Below are 19,830 nucleotides of genomic sequence, written 5' to 3'. Positions count from 1 at the left end.
ATCGTGTTTGTCAAGCAATTACAGCAGTGACTGACACATAGTAAGCTCAACCTAAGTGTTTGCTAAATAAGAATAAAGACATTTATTTGGGAGGCCTGTTAGAGGATGCTTTAGCCAAACCTACTGGCCAGTAGGCACACCAAGAGAGGGAAAGAGGTGAGTGATATAATTTGTAGGCATATTTCATTTAAGCGATATGAAAAAAATTCTTGAGGGTAGTGCCTGACAGACATGGATTATTTAACTATGCAGGAACATAGTAGAGTGGTTGAAATTGTGGACTGCTTTAGATGGCCTGCTTGGTCTTCTCACATCACATTGTACTATGTGATTTGCGGTAAATTACTTGTCAAATTACAAGTCTAAAATGGGTGTGTGAAAAGTACTTACCTCATGGGGTTGTCATGAGAATTCAATAAAAAAATTATTGTAAAGTGCTTAGCACAATACCTGGCATGTGGTAAGTGTTTAAGAATGGGACTTTTTTTTTTTTTTAATTAATGGATGATGAGAGTCCCTAATCTCAGTTCCTACATTGTTATAGGTGTTGAAATCCTTTGGCTAGAAGTCTAAGCCCTGTCCTGTTACTGAACCAGTCAGACAAAATTTGACAGCATTAAATAAATTTGACAGAGACAAATAAATTTGACAGAAAGAAATAATGCATGCATGCATGATGCTTAGCATCAGCTAGCAAGAACTCAGTCAAATGCCAGGAGCCTCATCTCCACCAGGAGCTGTGGTGGTTCAGGATGGAAGATGTCAACAGTATGGCTGCCACACTGAGTAGAGGTAGGCACCTTTCTCCAGAGTCAGCTCTGGGTGTTAGAGGTGGGTAGGTCAGTGCCATCCATCAACTCCCAGTGCTGTGTCCTGGAACAAACTCCTGCTCTTGAGTCCCTATCTGCCTGCCAAACTGGATCTGACCTGAGGTCCTGGTAAAATCCACAGTAAATGTATGCAAAATCATCATCTAAAATGAAATGTATGACAGATCAAAACCACAATGAGATACCACCTCACACCTGTCAGAATCTAAATCTAATCTAAAGTTAACAACTCAGGAAACAATAGATGTTGGTGAGGATGCAGAGAAAGGGGAACCCTCTTGCACTGTTGGTGGGAATGCAAGCTGGTGTAGCCACTCTGGAAGACAGTTTGGAGGTTCCTCAAAATGTTAAAAATAGAACTACCCTGTGACCTAGCAAATATTATCAACAATAGCCAAATTGTGGAAAGAGCCCAAATGTCCATCAACTGATGGATGGGTAAAGAAGATGCAGTATATATACACAATGGAATATTACTCGGCCACCAAAAATAATGAAATCTTGTCATTTGCAACAGTGTGGATGGAACTAGAGTGTATTATTCTAAGTGAAATAAGTCTGTCAGAGAAAGACAAATACCATATGATTTCACTCGTGTGCAATTTAAGAAACAAAACAGATGAACATAAGGGAAGGGAAGAAAAAATAAAATAAGATAAAAAACAGAGAGGGAGGCAAACCATAAGACACTCTTACCTATAGAGAACAAACTGAGGGTTGCTGGAGGGGAGGTCGGTGGGGGATGGGTTGAATAGGTGATGGGCATTAAAAAGGGCACTTGTTGGGATGAGCACTGGGTGTCATAGGTAAGTGGTGAATCACTAAATTCTGTTCCTGAAACCTATACTATACTATATGTTAACTAACTTGAATTTGAATTTAAGTTAAAAAATGAAATGTATGAATTAACTGTGGATATTAGTTATCTGTGCTATTCCTGTACTAATTACCATAAATAATTAACATTAACTATATATAAATACATAGTTTGGCTAAAATTTCCAGAGCTCAAGGTTTATATTGACATTTCAAATCCCAATTTCCTCTTCAAGTAGCTACTATGAGCTTCTTTATTGGTTTACCCAAACATATTTCAGAGTTTTATTTGTCTAGTTGCAAGTCTCAGGAACAAAATTGAACTTTCTCATAACTTCTCACGCTTCTTCTGGGGCTTTAAAGTAGTTTAAGCAGCAGTTTACTTTTAAGTTCATCCATTCATCTATGCATTGAGCAAATATTTTCTTAGGATCTACTATATGGCAGGTCCAGGTACCTCTTAACTTTTTAGTTTAAACGGACAGGGGGAAATTCTGATTCGAATTTCATTCTGCCTTTACATATCACAGTCCAGTTACAGTCTATGTGAAGGGTTAAGTTTTCAAATTAGCCAATAAGCAGAAGAGTAGGTAGTTAAAATTATTCTTTTCTTTTTTCTTTTTTTTCTTTTTAAAAGATTTTATTTATTTATTTGACAGAGAGACACAGCGAGAGAGGGAACACAAGCAGGGGGAGCGGGAGAGGGAGAAGCAGGCTTCCCGCCAAGCAGGGAGCCCGATGCGGGGCTTGATCCCAGGACTCTGGGATCATGACGTGAGCCGAAGGCAGACGCTCAACGACTGAGCCACCCAGGCGCCCCTAGTTAAAGTTATTCTTAAAAAATACCATAATTCACCCACAGACATAACATCTTTCAGGGACTACAACATAGCCATTTTCCCCTTCTAGTTTTGGAACAAATCACTGTTTTCTTTAGTTGAATACCAGACCATGTAATTGGACGTTTGCTTGTGTATGTTGTTTGAAAAATACATTAAGGACCTTTAAACTTAGAGCTGCATTTAGTACTAAACATGTATCTATCCTCATTGTACCCATTCCTCACTGGTCGGTTCATTCATTCCTTCATCAGCGTTTAAAGAGCACTTAGTATGTGTAGCAGCTGTGCTTTACACTGGAGTTAGAAAGACCATGGAAAGATGATACCTGCTCTCAAAGAGCTCATAATGTGGTGGGGTGGCATGTCCAAGTGTAGTCGCGTGAGCTTAAGTGATAGTGACCGTGCAGTGTCGTACGTGCTATATGAGAAGCAGACACGTTCAGGGGGTGGGTAGAGAACAGAGGAAACAGTGTGTACACAGTGGCTTGGTCGCCTCTTCAGGGAATGGTGCGGCATGGGGGAGGACAGGAGCTAAGTGTGGAAAGGTCGTGGCAAGCCTTAAATTCCATGTTGAGCAGTTTGGACTTCATCCTCAATGTAATGAAGAACCATTGAATGATTTTTAAAAGGAGAATGATACCAAATGGTGCTTTATAATTGGATGGGTTACAGGAGAGTGGGTTTAGAGCCAGGAGACGAGTTAGACCTGTGGGTGGGAGGGCAGGTCGGAAGCCAGCCATCACACACTCGCTTCTAAGCCTGAACATGCTGGAACATCCCTTAACTAACAGCTGCTTTGCAGGATGGGTTTCTAGCTATAGATACTCCTTTTCACCGCCATTACCCTGTGGATTCTCTTCCTTCTCTTGGCTCTGCCATCTTTATTCTGCGGCCGGTTGGGCTCTGGCTTCTGGCTGAAGACTTGGCAGTGGGGAGGAGGAAGGGAGAGAGGATAGACATGTCCACCGCTGCCCTTATGGTTTCTCACCTGGAGCATCCCCAGCCTTTTCACCTTCCTGAACCCTCTCTTAGGACCTCCCTGATCTTCACAGCAGAACACATGAAAAAGGGCAGTTGATAGTGAAAAGAATTGAGAAGGGAGCCTTCTTTCCCTGCCCCCAACAGTAAAAACTGAGGAAACTTTCAAAGGGCAAGGTGCTGAATGTCTGCATTTAGAGGAAGGAGACCGCTCTGGTCAAGTGGAACTCCGGTCAGAAGCAGCACGTGGTAGTTCTGGAAGCACGTGGAAAGGCCCACTAAAAAAAGTAAAGATTGTGGTGTGGCTGTGGGGTGTAAATCAGGGGAGTGTTTTGAGGGGGTTGTGCAAGTCGTCCCCTTTCTCGTCCTTAACGCCCTGTCCAGTTATTTCTCCTTTCATGGGCCCCTTGCCCTGAACCTCCGCCCCTTTCCTCACCCCGTAGTTCCTGTGTCCACTCTGCCACCAGCTCTCTTCTTGTCCTTTGTTGCTGCGTCTGCTGCAGCCTTTCAGAGCGATGGAGAGAGGAGTTGGGGCCTTTTGGCAATGAGCGGCAGTTTCTCTCTGGCCTCCCCCGTGGACACTCCGTGCGTTTGCTCAGAGAGACCGAATGAAGGCCTTTGGGTCTGTGGGACTGTTAATTTCTCAAATACTCTCTGAGCCCTAGGGACTTTAGGATTTAGATTCAACTAAAATTAATTGCATTTATTTACTCCAGGAACTTATTTAATACCCTAATACTTATTTAACACTTATGAAGTGTTTTTAAGCTCATTTTAAAGGACACTGAAGTGGGATGGAAACTGACTTTCCAAGGTTACATCGTTACCACAGAGCGCGTGTGGGATTTGTGCTGTTTTGCCTGGTCAGCTTTAGTGTGTGACCATCATGTAAAATAATGTTCCTAAGGGAATTTTTTTAAAAAAGCGGATGACATTGTTACTGAAATATTTTGACATTGTTATTGAAATATTTATGGATGCACATGCATATTTGAGAAATAATACAAAGAGATTGCTTGTACACTTGGCCAGTTTTTCCCAATGTTAACATTTTATGAAACTTTAGTACAATATCACCAATCAAGACATTGGCACTGATATGATCCATTGAACTTACTCAGATTTTCTCAGTATTACTTATTTATCCTCATTTTTCTTTTTTTTAGATTTATTTATTTATTTTATCTCTCTCTTTTTTTTAAGATTTTATTTATTTATTTGACAGAGAGAGAGAGAGAGCACAAGTAGGCAGAGTGACAGGCAGAGGGAGAGGGAGAAGCAGGCTCTCTGCCGAGCAGGAGGCTGGACGTGGGGCTTGATCCCAGGACTCCAGGATCATGACCTGAGCTGAAGGCAGCTGCTTAACCGACTGAGCCACCCAGGCACCCCTACATTTATTTATTTATTTTAGAGGGAGTGAAAGAGAGAGAGTGGGAGGAGGGGCAGAGGGAGAGGGAGAATCTCAAGCAGACTGCCCCCTGAGCCGGGAGCCTGACTCGGGGCTTGATCGCAGGACACTGGGATCATGGCCTGAGTCGAAATCAAGAGCTGGGCGCTCAACTGACTGGGCCACCCAGGCGTCCCACTTATCCTCATGTGTGTGTGTGTGTGTTTGTGTGTATTAAGTTTTGTATAATTTTATCACTGGGCAGACTCGTACCCGCTACCACCAGGTAAGGTAAGGAAACGAGCCAATTCCATAGGATCCCTCATGTTGCCTTTTTATAACCACAGACACCCTCCCGTACCCCCAGTTTCTACCCCTGACCATCTTAATCTGTCCTTCATATCTAGAATGTTGTCACTTCAAAAAACACTACATCAGAAACTAATGATGTGTACTATATGTTGGCTAATTGAACATAAATAAAATAAAAAATGTTACATAAATGGAATCATACAATATATAACCTTTTGGGATTAGCTTTTTCCCCTCGGCATGATCCCTTGGAGATTCACTTAACTTGTTTTGTGCGTCGACGGTTCGTTCCTCTTATTACTAAGCGGGACTCCATGGTCTGGATGTGCCATACTTTGTTTAATCATTCACCTGTTGAAAGACGCCTGGGCTCATTCTCTCATTTTAGCTTTTGGCTATGCCAAATGAAGCTGCTGTGAACCTTAGTGGACAGGTTTTTGTGTGAACATAAGTTTTCCTGTCTCTGGGAGAAGTGCCCAAGAGTACAAATGAACTTTGAATGCAGTTCATAAATCCAGAATTATGTCTGGCGTGATCCTGCTCTGGATTACATTTTCACCTTTTATCCAGTCTGCAGTCTGATTGCGTGTGGCGCTGTCACCCATTTCTCCCTGGCCCTGGGCCTGTGTAAATTTCCAGGCTGATTAAGGCACTCCTGAGCTCCGTGGAGGGGTTTTGCTTTGCTTTGTTGCTGGCCGATCTCCGGCAATCGCCTCTTGCCATTAGTCATGCTCGTCAGGTATGCCATGCTGATGTCTCTTTCCCCCAACATGCGTGTCCAGAGCTCCAGCCGTGTCCACCGTGAAGCCAGCCACTGCGTTCTTGTCTCTTACCCCCTGGGGAGTGAAAGGCCCTGGAGAGACCCGCTGAAGTTGGGAAAGGAACCGCGCTGGCTTTTCCTCTGCCCTTGCCTTCCGCTTCCCTGTAGTGAGCACATGTTGCCAAAAGGTGGCAGTGCTCTTTGCAGCCGCTGGGATGGCTCACCCATGTCGCCTATGCTTTGGAGACTTGATATTGTGCTTTAATTGTATGTTGAAAGTGTGGAAAGTGGATTTTCCCCAACAACAAAGGCACCAATAAAATGCTGTGCAGTTTAAAAAATCTGAAAGAAGACATCATGTTTATAAATGATTTGTAATGAAAATGCTTCCCCCCCCACTTCTTAGAAATGACTTGCATAGGGGATAGGATTCAGAGATGTGTGTATGAGTCTATAATTTTAGGTGTCAGTACTGATTGTTGCTTTCTGTGTGGCTCCTGAAAAAGACCTGTGAAAATGCTGACTTTTGCCTTCCCTCTGTTCTAAGACCGGCAAAGTAGGAGGGACAGCCTCTTTCTGAGCTCTGAGACTTGAGATTGAGACCTCTTAGTCCTTAAGTGAGGGCCCTCATGCATGCTGCAGATATGCTTTTCATGGCAGCAATGGCTAAAAACAATGAAACTCCTTACCTCCTGGTATCTGCCTTTCTCCCCTGTATGCGTCACTTTGGTGTATGTGAGGGCATGTGTGTAAGGAAAGCTGCTGTAAAGTGAGAGATTATGGGGTTCATTGGATGTTGTAAACAGATCAAACTAGTGAAGATGAAGTGGGGTGGGTTAAAATAGTTTAGGTTAACTAGTGCACTTGAAGCTGCATGAGCAGAAAGAACCAGCCTTGTCAAACTGGGTATGGACATGTAAACACTGGAGCTGTTCTGCTCCCCAGGATGCCATCCCTTGGTGTCTTTTTGAAAGTAGTCAGAATGACCATACTTTTGAAAGTATGGTGACTAACATAACATAATAAATAAATGAATAAATAAAATATTCCCAGAAAGGCCCGGTGTGGAGGGTGCGAGTGAGCTGGCTTTGGCATGGGGCCTATGAGCCCCGCAGTGGATTCCTGACGCACGGGCCCGTGTGCCCAGGTTGGAGGATCTGTTTTCTACTCCGCCGGGTCTGAATGTGGCTGCTGCCGCAGCCCAGCAGCTCACGACCTGACCAGGCGACAGAAAGGTAGCTCCACGTTAAGCAGCGGCCTTCTTGCTGGTGCATCCTTTGTCACAAGCCTTGGGTTAAGAGGAGAATTGCTCTGTATAAAGTTAGAGCCCTGAAAGCAGATGCTGTTACTATAGAGACAGCGAAACGCTGCGGCGGGAGGCTGAGCAGGAGGGATGGCAGCAGGGCCGTGGGAGGGCAAGTGAGGCGAATCCAGAGGCTAGCGCCCCCAAGGACCTTCAGCCTTCAGCCGCACAGTGACGGGCAGGCTTGCGTTCTGAAACTTGTGTGCTGGCGGCCCGCCACGTGCTGGCTGGCTGAGTGGCAGCTGCTTGCGCCACGCGGACTCGCTGGTGAGCACGTTGGCAGTTGGCGAGGGCTCTGAGGGTGGGAGCTTAGGAGGGTGGAATGTAGATGGGTGCCCAAGGCCCCGTGGCTGACAGTTTCACACAAATGTTTCTCGGGCCGGGCTTAAGTCACCCTTACAGGCCTGCTCCGTGATTGGGACCGGCTGGTGAAAGCTGGTTGTTTGGCAGCAGATTTGACGTGTATTACAGTGAAATCATTTCAGTGTCCCTGGAATGACGGAGAGTGAGAGAAACCCCGCGGTGGGTGTGGACCTGGGAGGAGGGGGTCTGACTGCTACGGTCAGAGGCCCTGTTGAAGGCGGGCAGCATGGGCCCCGTGTGGATCTGTGTACCGACTGCTATGACCCTTATCCCCGTGATACTGGTGAGAAGCTTCCAAATCTCTTCTGAACTTTGCCTTATGCTGGCGAGTGAGCGACCCAGGGAGCTGCTTAGAAGCATGCTCCTTCCCTCCTTTGTTTTCAGCAGAGGCGGCTTGGGTGAAAGGAACACTTTACTAACGGATTTGGGGGCCTGATGAGGGATTAGATGAGTTAATTTCTTCCTACGGATAGAAGGGAAAACTGGTTGGGTCAGACGGTCATGTCAAAAGATATCTCTGTCTGACTAATAATAGCCAGCAACTGCTGAGAGGCTTTTAGGAGGGGAAGACAAACCCAAATAATCGACGTTTGTTAGTATGAAGATGGAAAAAAAAGTTGTAAAATCCCTGTTGTTGGTGCAGAAGCCCAGATGCACTTGCTCATGAGAACGAGAGGGCTGCTCTGGGGAAAGGCCACCGTGGACATGTAGGTTTTTATATTTTCAGTTGGCGGCATTCTTTCTTTTTCCGCTTCCTACAGGAAAGAGGCTGCTTGCAGATGCTCTGCATTGTCCATCAGAAAGAAGTAGGTTTCTAATTACTTGCTATGTATAGTCTTGGAGGGAATGTGAAATATGTATCAAAGAGCCAAGGAATGCACCCATCAATTCTCACTAACTCAGATGGTGCACGGGACAGCGCTTTAGTTGGCTGGATGGTTCCTCAGCCTAGGAAGAGGGCTCTGGCCATTAACATTTCTTTGGTCTCCTTTCATTGTTACCGATTTTCCTCCTTTACTTGTGCTTCAGTTGTTTGTTGCATGCAATTTTAGGAAGGGCTTAGGTGCAAGGGCTAATAAACATTTTATTTAGGAAATGTATAAAAAATCCATAAAAGATTTTAGGATTGGCTTGATTGTGGTCAGGTGCAGAAATGATGTTCTATAGGAAATTGTGTTGGATTCTATAGATTGATAAGAAAGGGTTTGTGCCGAGGAGCAATGTGGGTGAACCTACTGTTTGCTTTCCAAATGGGAGATGGTACTGTTGATGTGTGTGCAGTCGCCCAGGCCTCCAGGATTTTGTTGTGCTTCAGAGGTCTTTAAAAAAAAATTCCCCGTTAAGCTGTCATCCTTATCTGTGTCTACGAATGCTGTGTTGCTGATGACTTCTTTGCCCTCTGGATGGCCTCTGGGCCGGCTCTCCCAGATGGCTAGGGGAGGTCTTCGAGAAGGCAGACGTGATTACACCAGAGCCCCTGTCTGTCCCGCTCATCACTGTGTCTCCAGTGCCTAGCAGTATGCCTGGCACCTTGTAGGTACTCAGTCCATATTTACTGAGTGAACAAGGGGATGAGGGAAGGAAAGAGAAAAGGACTTGATCGAATGAATGCCCTCTGTGTGTCTAGCACTGTGTTTGATACGTTTCACGTGCCTCGGTCATTGTCACCAATGGCCTCCATATTGCCAAGCTGAATTTTTACCTGTCTCCATCTTTCTCAGCCTCTCCATAGCCGTACTTCCTTGACATCACTTTCTGCTCGTTTTTCTTTTGCCTCTGACTGCTTTTGTTCCTCTGTTCTGCTTATAAATGTTAACATACTCCAGCACTTGGTCTTAGGTCTGCACCTCAGTTTCTGCCTTTTCTTCCTGGATGAACTCCTCTAGTGATGGCTGCAGATTACCAGCTTTGTATATTGATTCTCCAGCCCTAGGCTCCCAAGCTCCAGACTTGGACCTTTAGTTGTACACCTGACAGCTCTTTTTTAATATATAATAAGAAGCTCAACAACCATAAAGTGGCCAGAGAAGAATTGTTGGCTCCTTCCCTAAAACCTGTTTCTCCCACAGCCTTCCCTGGGTTCCTAAGATAGTCTCCTAGTTTCTTTGGTCTCCTGATTATCCACTTTTCACATAGCAGCCAGAGGGATTCTTTAAAAAGGTAAAACAGCTCAGGTCAGTTTCCATCTTAAAATCTTAACTAGAGTTAGTAATACTGTACTGTGTATTTCAAAGTTGCTAAGAGGGTAGATCTTAAAAGCTCTCAACCCAAGAAAAAAATTTTCTGTGTGGGGACAGATGTTAACTAAGCTTACTGTGGTGATCATTTCGCAATATACACAAAAATTGAATCATGTACATCTGAAACTAATATAATGTTGTATGTCAGTTTTACCTCAATAAAACAAGACAAAACACAAAACAAAACAAAATTCTTCAGTGGCTCCCATAACACTTAAGATTTTGACTACTTACCATGGCCTGCCGGGACCTGTTTCCTCCAGCACTGTCAGCTACCACTAACCTCTCTGCCCAGCCTCACTGACCTCATTTCCTTTCTGGAACATGCTAAACTTGTTCCAACCTTAGGGCCTTTGCACTTGCTGTTCCCTTTGCTTGGAACACTCTGCCCTCAGATCTTCAAATGCCTGGGTCCTCCCTATCATTTTTGTCTCTATCAAATGTCACCTCCTCAGAAGCCTCTTCTGAACCATCATATGCCAAGTAACGCCTGCCTCTTTTTATTTTGTGCAAAGCACTTAATGCTATCTAAGAGTACCTTGTTCATCTATTTATTATTAGTTTCTTAGGAATTTTGTCTGTCTTATTAATGAATGTATTCCCCCTCCCTCTGGGGATGCTTGGAACATAGCAGACACTAAATATTTGTTGAATTTGTAAATGTGTTGTATCATTCATCTTCATGGAAACCTGAGGCTCAGAGAGGCTGGTAAATGATTTGATTGCTCAAGTGTTCAAGGTATTTTCTTTTCAACTATACTCCTGATGGCTGATCTATATCCTATTTGCATTTAGTTTTATATTTTTAGTTTGAGTACAGAGAAGGAAAAAGATACGTATCACAGCATGAAATTGCATATAAGAGCCATATCCCTGAAAGAAGATATTCTGCAAGTGTCCAAAGGTAATGAGTTTCTCAATAGCATTGTCCACCAGTAAAGGTTAGGGTAAAAAGAAAGAAAGAAAAAATAAAGCAAGGAAACTTACCTTTATTAAACATGTAGTAGGTGCAAAGCACAGAACTGGGTCTTTTCACGTATGTTACCTAATATGAATCTCAAAACAGTCCTGCACTGTTGATACTGTTACCCCCAATTTCAGTGGTGGAAAAACTGAGGCTCAAAGAGTTAAATACTTTGCTCTAGGTGATACATATATTCAGAGGTGGTGCTAGGTTTTTTAAACCCAGGTCTACCTGATACCCAATTTCTGACTTTTTTATGCTCAGATGGTTGCTTTGCAAGATGGATATGCTCCTAAAATAGAAAAGAGGAAAATGTGAATTCAGTGCATATCCACATAGATTATAACAGATATCTGAAGCACAAGATACAGACAATATGGAACAATATGGAACACAGACTTACAATATTCAGTGCCTGAGCATATAATTGGATGAATCGAATACAGAGTGAACATTTGGTTCTCTGGCAGAGCTTATGTACGGTATGACATAGAGCAGCTGTCTCCAGAGAAAGTTCTTTGTTTCTAGACCGGTGCGACACAAGCAGCATTTGAGCAATTCGGGTTTTTTTTCTGCTTTCACTATAAATAGAGTTCATGGAATTCTGCATGTCAAAGTTAATGCAATGAAAAGAAGTCCCAGAATTTGGAACTAAACCTTAACTCATCTTATAAACTAAGAAACATGTTTGGCATCAGGAGGCCATAAAAACGCTGTCATTACTTGGATGGATTCTGAGGTCTTATTTAGCATATGAAATTGCAGAGCAGATCCTATTATGTAAGGAGACAGGAGGACAGCATAATGTGGCTACAAACTGAAGAACTTTGTGCCCTTCAGGGAAGAGTTAACAGGACAGATATACAGATATACATAGAAACGTGGAAAATGAATGAATGGGTGGCATATAGATATGTGACTGTTGCTGAAGCCGGGTTGCTGGATAATCCTCAGATGTCAGATTTCCGTAAGGCCAACATGTGACTCAAAGCTTGCCACTCAACAGAGAGTACTGGGCTGTGCTGGTATTAAGAGGCTGGCTGGAAGCTAGGCTCCCACTGTGCACTAGCCTAACTCCCTGTCGTTTTCTTGTGTGGGTGGGTGTGCGTGCGTGTGTGTGTGTGTGTGTGTGTGTGAGTGAGGGTATACATTTTTATGCAGTGGGTGTTTAAAGAGCTAAGCACTGAAGCTGGATTTCCACAAACGATCATCACGAGCACTCCAGACAAACCAAACTTCCTCTCTTGGTATTTTTTTTTTTTCTTGCTTTCATCTTTTTCTTTTTCTTTTTTTTTTCCTTTTTGCGAATCCCAAAGGGAGAACCCCCAGCATCCAGCCTATAGGATTGAGATGATTTTCTCTCACCTGTCCATGTGGGTGCCCTCTCAAGGTTAGAACTGAAGCTATGTGGGACCGGCATATTCTCAAGCACCAGATGAGAGGAGCTGCGTGAAGGAGTTAACAGACATCAGAGGAAGAGTGGCTCTGCCCTGTTAACATGAACACCAGCGTGCAGGTTAACCTGCCCAGAAGCTGGGCTACTTCAAGTGGCTCGCTCCAGGAGAAGTCTGAGCATTCTTTTTTTCTTTTTTATTACTATAGGATGGAGGATGAAGCTGTCCTGGACAGAGGGGCTTCCTTCCTTAAGCATGTGTGTGATGAAGAAGAAGTAGAAGGTGAGCTTTATGGGTCTGGGGAAGTGTATATTCGTATACCTATGTCTTCGTAGACAGTAGCGCTCATGCATTTCATATAGCTTATATTTTTGAAGTTAAAAACTTAAGCTTTCCTATGGGGTTTTATTAGTCTGCACATTTTTCTTCAACACAGAAAGTAATTTTAAGAACTTCACTGGACCATTAGAATCTGAATCAGTTTGGTCCTGCATGGTTAAAAAAGGGGGGGAGGTGTCTTACCTTTGAAGCAGGTGCCTATGTTAGCCGTGCCTTTCTGTCAAGAAATAAATATTTTGCCAGTTAGTTACCACCTTGCGATGACTAATTCAAAGAAGCTGCTAGATTTATATAAATGTATTTGGCAGCATCTTCTAATATTCTTTCTTACAGCTTGCAGGGTAGAGAAACATGTTACAGAAGGAGAATGATATCATTGTTGCAGGAAAAATGGGTATAAACCACGGTTATAAAGAGGGGTGATCATGGATGAGTTTCCATTAGGAAATGATGGACATTTTTTTACTTAAAAAACCTCCAGGACCTCTTTTGTTAATGTTGCCCAGTGCCTGTTAAAAACCAAGTAAGAGTTAAATTTTAGTTGGTGCTCTTATGCTTCCAGTGTGCCCCTCTCCTCTTGTCTCTTGACTTATCAGTAATATGGGCATAATTCTATTCACTTGATAATGAGAAAACAGGGCTCAATATTTATTAATTAAAGGCATCACAGATATACAAGATATAATTAATACTTACAATGAGATTTAAAAAAAATAATCAGAGTTGTGGACAGTACTCATAAAGTTAAATGAAACTTGCAAGTGAACTGTGTCATATAGTCTTCCTCTTAAAATCACCTGAGAATCAGTTCATATGTGTTTTGGGAACTCTAGTCTGGTTGGTGCCATTTGGTGAACACTTAATGCTTACCAGAAACTTGGACCAGTGTGGGGGAGGGGTTGGAAGAAAGAAGGTGGGTATTGTGTGGTCCGGAGTGATTCTTCAACCAGACTGAACACCAGGTCCTGGGCACGTGATGCCTTCTTGGACCTCCTGGAATAGTTGGCACAGTGTGGCCATGATGATGTTTCTCATGTTTGCTTACTAAGTTTCTTCTGGCCGTTGTAGTCCCTTCACCCCCACTGCCCTCCTTCCCTCATTTATGCTCTTGACTCTGACTAATAAGAATTTGATGCCTGAGTTTCTTAGGAAAAAGGAAACTACAGTATTTTCTTTCATTTTGTTTTATGGGTTCCTTGCACTTTTACAACATGACTGTGGGAAAATGTCACGTCAGTGCGAGCAAAATAGTAAAACTTGTGTCTTTAAGATTATTGTGCCCCTGATGTTAAGTCTCCATTGTGGTGACTCTCTCACTGTCCCAGTGTCAAAGAGGAGATAAGGATCTTCAAGTTACAGCATATGAATGTAAGAAATACTGTAGGATTGAGTGAATATATACTTTTGGGGCAATTAAAGTAGAAATATCAGTGAGAAAGCTTGGGAATGAGATGTACTCTTTGTGTGTGTGTGTGTGTGTGTGTGCGTGTGCGCGTGTGTGCGTGCACGTGCGCGCGTGTGTGTTTTCCTTGAGAATAATGTTCTAGCTAAGTTCACAGGAGATGTAAATCATTTCTTGAGTTTGTAAGGTCTGTAGGATTGACAGCACTCTACTGCGATAGGGTATTGTACATGGGGTTCTTAAGACTTTGACTAACAAGTTTATTTCCTAAAGTACTTCCCTTGATTTTCAAGCACAAAATTAAAATAACAATGTAATGAATAGCAGACAAATCTGTAGTCAAGTTTCTTTAAGAAAAAACAAAAAGACAACAAAATACGGTAGAAACATCTGTAAAATTGTTTGGCTTTATGATGATTAAACTTGCCACATGGATATTGTGTATTTTTGTATTCTGATAAGGCTTCTGTTCTAAGATTATCTTTCATGTTGATTGGAAACTGAGCTGATTACACTTCTTTCGAGGCATGTTTAGCCAGTTGCCTGTTCCCGCATTTTAAGACTCTATAGCGTGGTTGCTTTTGGTGTCATTGTTTGGTGGAGAATATCCAACAGTGCAGGCTCTTCTACAGTACAAGTCTTTTTTTTTTTTTTTTTGAAGACAGAAAGCATGAGCAGGGGGAGGGGCAGAGGGAGAGCGAATCTCAAGCAGAGTGCACGCTGAGCATGGAGGTGGATGTGGGGCTCCATCTCAGGACCCTGAGATCGTGACCTGCACCAGCCAGTCATGTAACCACCTGAGCCATTCAGGCGCCCCTACAGTACAGGTCTTGAAACTACAGTTAGGGACTATTTCTGATTTAGTGCCCTCTTAGTTGACCCTCCCATTTTTCTCACCTGGCTTCATCTGGTGGGGGTGGATCACTTAGATTTTATAGTAACTCCAGGTGAAGTATAAAGAAGTTGGAATGGAAGGTTTATGGCTTAAGTCGTGGTCTCAGTGGTTGAGAATGAAAACTGTCAAGACCTCTAATAAGGATTTATAGTTTGAGTGGGAATGTTTTCCACAAGGACGCGTGTCCATCTCATATTTTTAACTGCATAGGGAAGGGTGTATTTAGAGGAAAGCAAAGCGTTATCTTGTTCTGAAGTAGTTGAGTTTCTGGTACATTTATGGCAGAAGTAAATGCACCACTTTTAAGGATCAGAATCCAAAGGGCAAGGAGCTGGAACACCCTTCATTTATATTATCAAATGTTTCCTTTTATCCAAGTAACTTCTCTTGCTTCTAGGATAAACATGGTTGAAGTATAATGCGGCACACTTGGCAAAAGAAAACTTAAAAGTTTTGTTTTTTGAAATAATTTGCACAAATAAGATATACTCCTAATAAGTGATTATGAGTGTGACTAAGGCCCAGTAGTAGCTGTAGTTACTTTGGAATGTTCATGCTTTTAAAATTCTTCTTAGGGTCCCTTAATTTGTGATAATCAGATTCAGCTCCGCCTGAAGGTGAGGGGAGCTAGATGCTCTCACACGGTCCCTTCTGCTGTAGTTCTCCGAAGGGGAGAGACTGAGACTTCCAACCACGCCCTCAGTTCACCTGGTTCAACTTTACTCTCAGTGGGTGGCATGATGCTTAATCCATGGTCTAAAAACTCAATAGAAAGCCATCATCTGCAAAGCTCACTAAGAATAGAGTGAGTCAGAAGAGGAGTCATCTTCTGTTTAAGTAATGAATTTATGTGGGATATATTTAAAGACCTAAACCTCATTTTCACATAATTTACTTCATGTGCATTTGTGTTAATGATTTAAAGAGATCCTCTTTAAAAAAAGGCAACCAAGTGCCAATTTTAATCTTTAAAATAAAGAGAAGCTTTTATATCTGTTCTTTCATTGGTTATATTATATCGATGTATATGTGTATGTGTATAGTTTTATAAAGTTAACATTTTAGTCACATAAGGGTTACTGTGGATAAACTCCTTTAAAAAATTTCAAAGTTTCAGATACTCATACTCGTTTCTATACCAGAAGACTCCAGCTCTAGACCAGGCACTTCCACAGGATTGGTCTGTAGATGAGAAATTTGACATTATCAGAATGACCCAGAAATGCTGGCCATGAGGTATTACAAGAAATTTTCATTTCAAACGCACTTGGGGGAAATTGCCAAATTTTATTGGGTGAACCAAGGTTGAGATCGGAAGAAAGAGTCTCATGTAGCTTTTTCCAAACAGGAAATCCTATGGATGTTTTATCCTTAAAAAAGCTAGCTAAGATTTTGGATCTGTATGATATAAACAGATTACTTAATATTCTCATATTTCGCAATAGGGGAAAAGAGCAAACTCCACCTTATCCTTTGAGATAAGGCCTTGGCTCTGCAGCGCTAGGTAACTTCCCAGCAAGCCTTGGCAACTCTGACTTTGTGAGGAGGGGCCTTTTCTGAACATTAGTGTAACCAGCAACTCAGGAAGCATAAAATACAGCAAGACAATATTGGCTGAATGAAACGTATCTCCGTTTCTGAAGTGTGATCAGTGCTCTCAAAGCTATTATGATAGATTGTGGTGGTTTTCCTCTTCCATTGAAAACCGAGTCCAGAAGGAAGTGTGCTCCCATCTGTCCAAATGGAAGGATAATTCTACAAACTCCCATGTCTACTGATGGACTTTAAGAGCGAGAATTGTTAAAAATCTGTGGAATTTACGGGAGGATTATTTTTAGGGAAATAAAAGTAAAAAAGTAGAGCAGGGCCTGGAACAGAGTAGATGTTTACTAAATATTTGTTAAAAGGAAGAATGGAATGCACAAATATATGACATAAACTAAGTAAAGTATATGCAGAATTACCTTATGTAATCTTCTAAAGTCTTTGTTTAAAGTTTTAGTCAGAAATTTGGTTCCCGTAGTACTCTGAATCAAATGAGACAACAGAGCCTCTAAAGATTCTGTCCTTGCTATTATTGCTATTTGATTTTGCAGAGATCATTGACATATTTATGTTGTTTATATGTATATCTATATTGATAAGTAAAAGAGCCCCTTGAAACATGTCTGTGTTATTCTCTTTTCTTCTCCTCTCTTGAAGACAGAGACTAAACTAATGGTGACGTTTGTCTTTTTGGAGGTCAGGATCTCAACATTTTACAGACATGAAATCATAATGACTTAACCCTATTTTTCACTAGAGGATATCATGATGATGTATTTATGTGTATTGGAGGAGGTAGTATTCTAAAGAAGAAGTGGGGCTGGGTGGACATTTGTTAATAATTACAACGGTAAAAAGCATAATTGCCAAGAAGGAGTGAATGAAAACCTATCGGATGGGAAGGGAGGGGTCAAGTTGGAGCTGGGGCTATTCTGAGCGCTGGCTATAAGTGTCCGGTTGCATTTTGCTGACCTCTTCTCTGCTGTTCACTCGGATGGCTCAGAAACTGTGTGTTCAGAGGAAACACTCAGGCAAATATCGCTGAAGGAAAAACCTTCTTGAAAGAAACCTGTATCCACTCATTGGAGAGCTTTAAAGAAATGTGGTGAGGTGTGTAAGGGTTGATATTTGAACAGCAACTTGGGTTTCCCAGAACAGGTTGTGTCCATACAGACATTTCTCCGCCCTGCTGCTTTCTCATCATGGCCTCAGCTGAAAGCCCGCCAGAGTCCCTCAGGCAGGCTTCACTTAGCTCAGAAGCTATTTGACACCTGCTGCATCAGTGAAGTTAAATATTGCCTATAGATTTCTTTAATTTCAAGGGACTCTGATGTTATTTCCATGGGTTTTGAAACTGGAATCAGCCATTCCTTCCCAGAGTTTTCCAGTTGTAGAGAATTTGCCAGGTAGTACAGTAAGGGCCAGAGCCCTCTCGAGGACACTCTCTGCCTTAGATGTCCACATTCTTCCACAGCAAACCATAAGAAATTGGACGTGGTAGTTGGGTTGTGTTTTGCAAGCATCCAGAAATTCTGAAATAATATACTTGCAGCAATTTTGTCTGTAGGTCGAGTTTCTTTTTAGAAGCTTTTTATCTGGTCATATTTTTGAAACATATTGTTTGATCCTTATTTTGGGGACATCTTGCATGATACATATTTTTTATCATCTCATTTTTAAAATTAAAACAGTTGTTAAATTTGTTAAAGCCGAGGGGCTAAGCATCCGTTTGGGAATATAAGTTTTAAAACTTTGGTCTCATCGATTGTGGAATCATTGCGTAAGTGAAGGGAGCAAGTTGCAGTTTGGAAAAAAAAAACAACTGGAAAATGGGAGTAATAGAACGTGCCATTTCCCATAGAACTGTTTTTGATAATTACTGGCAATGATGTTGCTGCTGTACCTGGCATTGGGAATAGGGGTGCTTTATTACTGCACCACTTTCTATACTTTTTCTTGCTGGTTGATACAGTTTCACCAATAATTTTCAAGGATTATCATTCCAAAAATTCTAACTGGCCTAAATGTTTTTTATTTGCTTAGTTCATTTTACCAACATCTGTCCTTTGCCTTCCTAACCACACTTACCTTTTGCTTCTTGTATTGGAGAGGGCAAGCAGAATGGTCAAGTGAAGTTTCCCAAGGCCTGCTGTCTGTTTCTCTTTGGACTCGTTATGGTTCCCTTTACGTTCTGGGTGTGAGATCTGATTTTCATGGTTAGACTACTCTGATACATATGGTCCCTAATTTGTAAAACTGTCTTCTTTTCCAAGAAGAGGCATATTAACTCTGATTGTATACAAGTTACGATACGAGCATGTGCCCATTGTCTAATGAAGCCCGTAAAATTGCTTCTTCTGGAAAACAGATTTAAGTGCATGGTATTTTCCACCAATGAAGAGGATTCAGGGGTCATGATCGATCAATTGATCTCGTGTATATAAACTTACTCTCTATGAAATGTATATATTCCTCCTCCCCACCCAGCCGGAGCTAGAATAATTCTCTTCTTTGTTGGTTATTATATAATTTAGGTGCCAATTAAATGAGATTATGCAATTGTATAGAAATAAACCTGAGCTAAATATTTCACCATTTTTATCATCACAAGATTCAGAATCACTGGGGGAATTGAGAATCGGGTCTGATGAGGGAGTAGAACTAGGGTAACGCTGACTAAAGCTCAGTTGAGGTGCTCTTGTTGCTGTTGAGCTTGCCCGTGGGATTTTATTTTATTTTATTTTTTTACATCTTATTTTCTCGGCTGATAGCATTTAGGGGACTGAGGTGAGAACCTGCTATGACGGGAGCTTCCAGGAGGTTCCAAGCACTGTGCCCCTGAGGCTGCTGATTGCCAGGTGGGATGAGGTGAAGGTAGGGAGGGTGGTGAGTGACATGCGTTGAATCAGCAGTATAGGTGACTTAAATAACTCCCTTCTCTGAATAGCTGCAGAAGCTTTTAAATCTCGTTAATTTTTACCTTTCCAGGGAGTTAGAATTAGAAGGCAGTGCTGTATCCAGTGTGTTCACCTTTCTTTATTCTCCCCTGCCTTTGAGAGGAGAATGGACCCTACTTAAGCCTCTTGAGACATTATTTTACTGACTCTTTTCATGGTAGAATTCTCAGTAACTTTTAGCAGGCCAAAACTTCTGGAAAAAAAGTAGGTTTTGGGTTTTCGTAATATTGGCCAACATATCAGCTTTAGAGGGCCAGAACTGCACATTTGTCGTTTGGTTAAATCACCACCCCACCTCCAGCTGATTATTCAGTTTTCAACAAGTAATTCTATCCCTACTGAAAAAATAGAGAAAATGTCTTGGATGTAGAACGAAAGCTCATAATTGAAGCCGATGGGCTACATGTACTTGGCAAATTAGATCAGTATCTGATTGTTCAGGTACTTTTATTCAGTCTGTGCTGTGGGTTAGAGAGCATAGCAGAGAACCAGGAATCTTAGAAC

At 42.1% G+C, this 19,830-nt stretch overlaps 1 protein-coding gene across 2 annotated transcripts in view; it reads left to right on the top strand.

Moving 5' to 3' along the window:
- The first annotated feature begins 11,913 nt into the window (after nucleotides 1-11,913).
- Nucleotides 11,914-19,830, top strand: part of SLC4A4 (solute carrier family 4 member 4) — a 290,745-nt gene continuing 282,828 nt past the window's right edge. The window contains exons 1-2 of one of the 2 annotated variants that reach the window (XM_088020772.1): nucleotides 11,914-12,041; nucleotides 12,397-12,470. In XM_088020772.1, coding sequence (XP_087876898.1) covers nucleotides 11,950-12,041; nucleotides 12,397-12,470 — 166 coding nt within the window. In that variant the 5' untranslated portion in view covers nucleotides 11,914-11,949. The remainder of the gene's footprint in view (nucleotides 12,042-12,396; nucleotides 12,471-19,830) is intronic. The other variant, XM_088020764.1, reaches the window with a different exon arrangement.

Source organism: Eumetopias jubatus, unplaced genomic scaffold (assembly GCF_037043125.1).
Source record: "Eumetopias jubatus isolate StellerSeaLion01/CBP00866 unplaced genomic scaffold, mEumJub1_p1.0 scaffold_2, whole genome shotgun sequence".
In the NCBI taxonomy this organism is placed as follows: domain Eukaryota; kingdom Metazoa; phylum Chordata; class Mammalia; order Carnivora; family Otariidae; genus Eumetopias; species Eumetopias jubatus.
The sequence above is the reverse complement of the archived record's forward strand: the minus strand, read 5'-3'. Positions and strand labels throughout refer to the sequence as shown.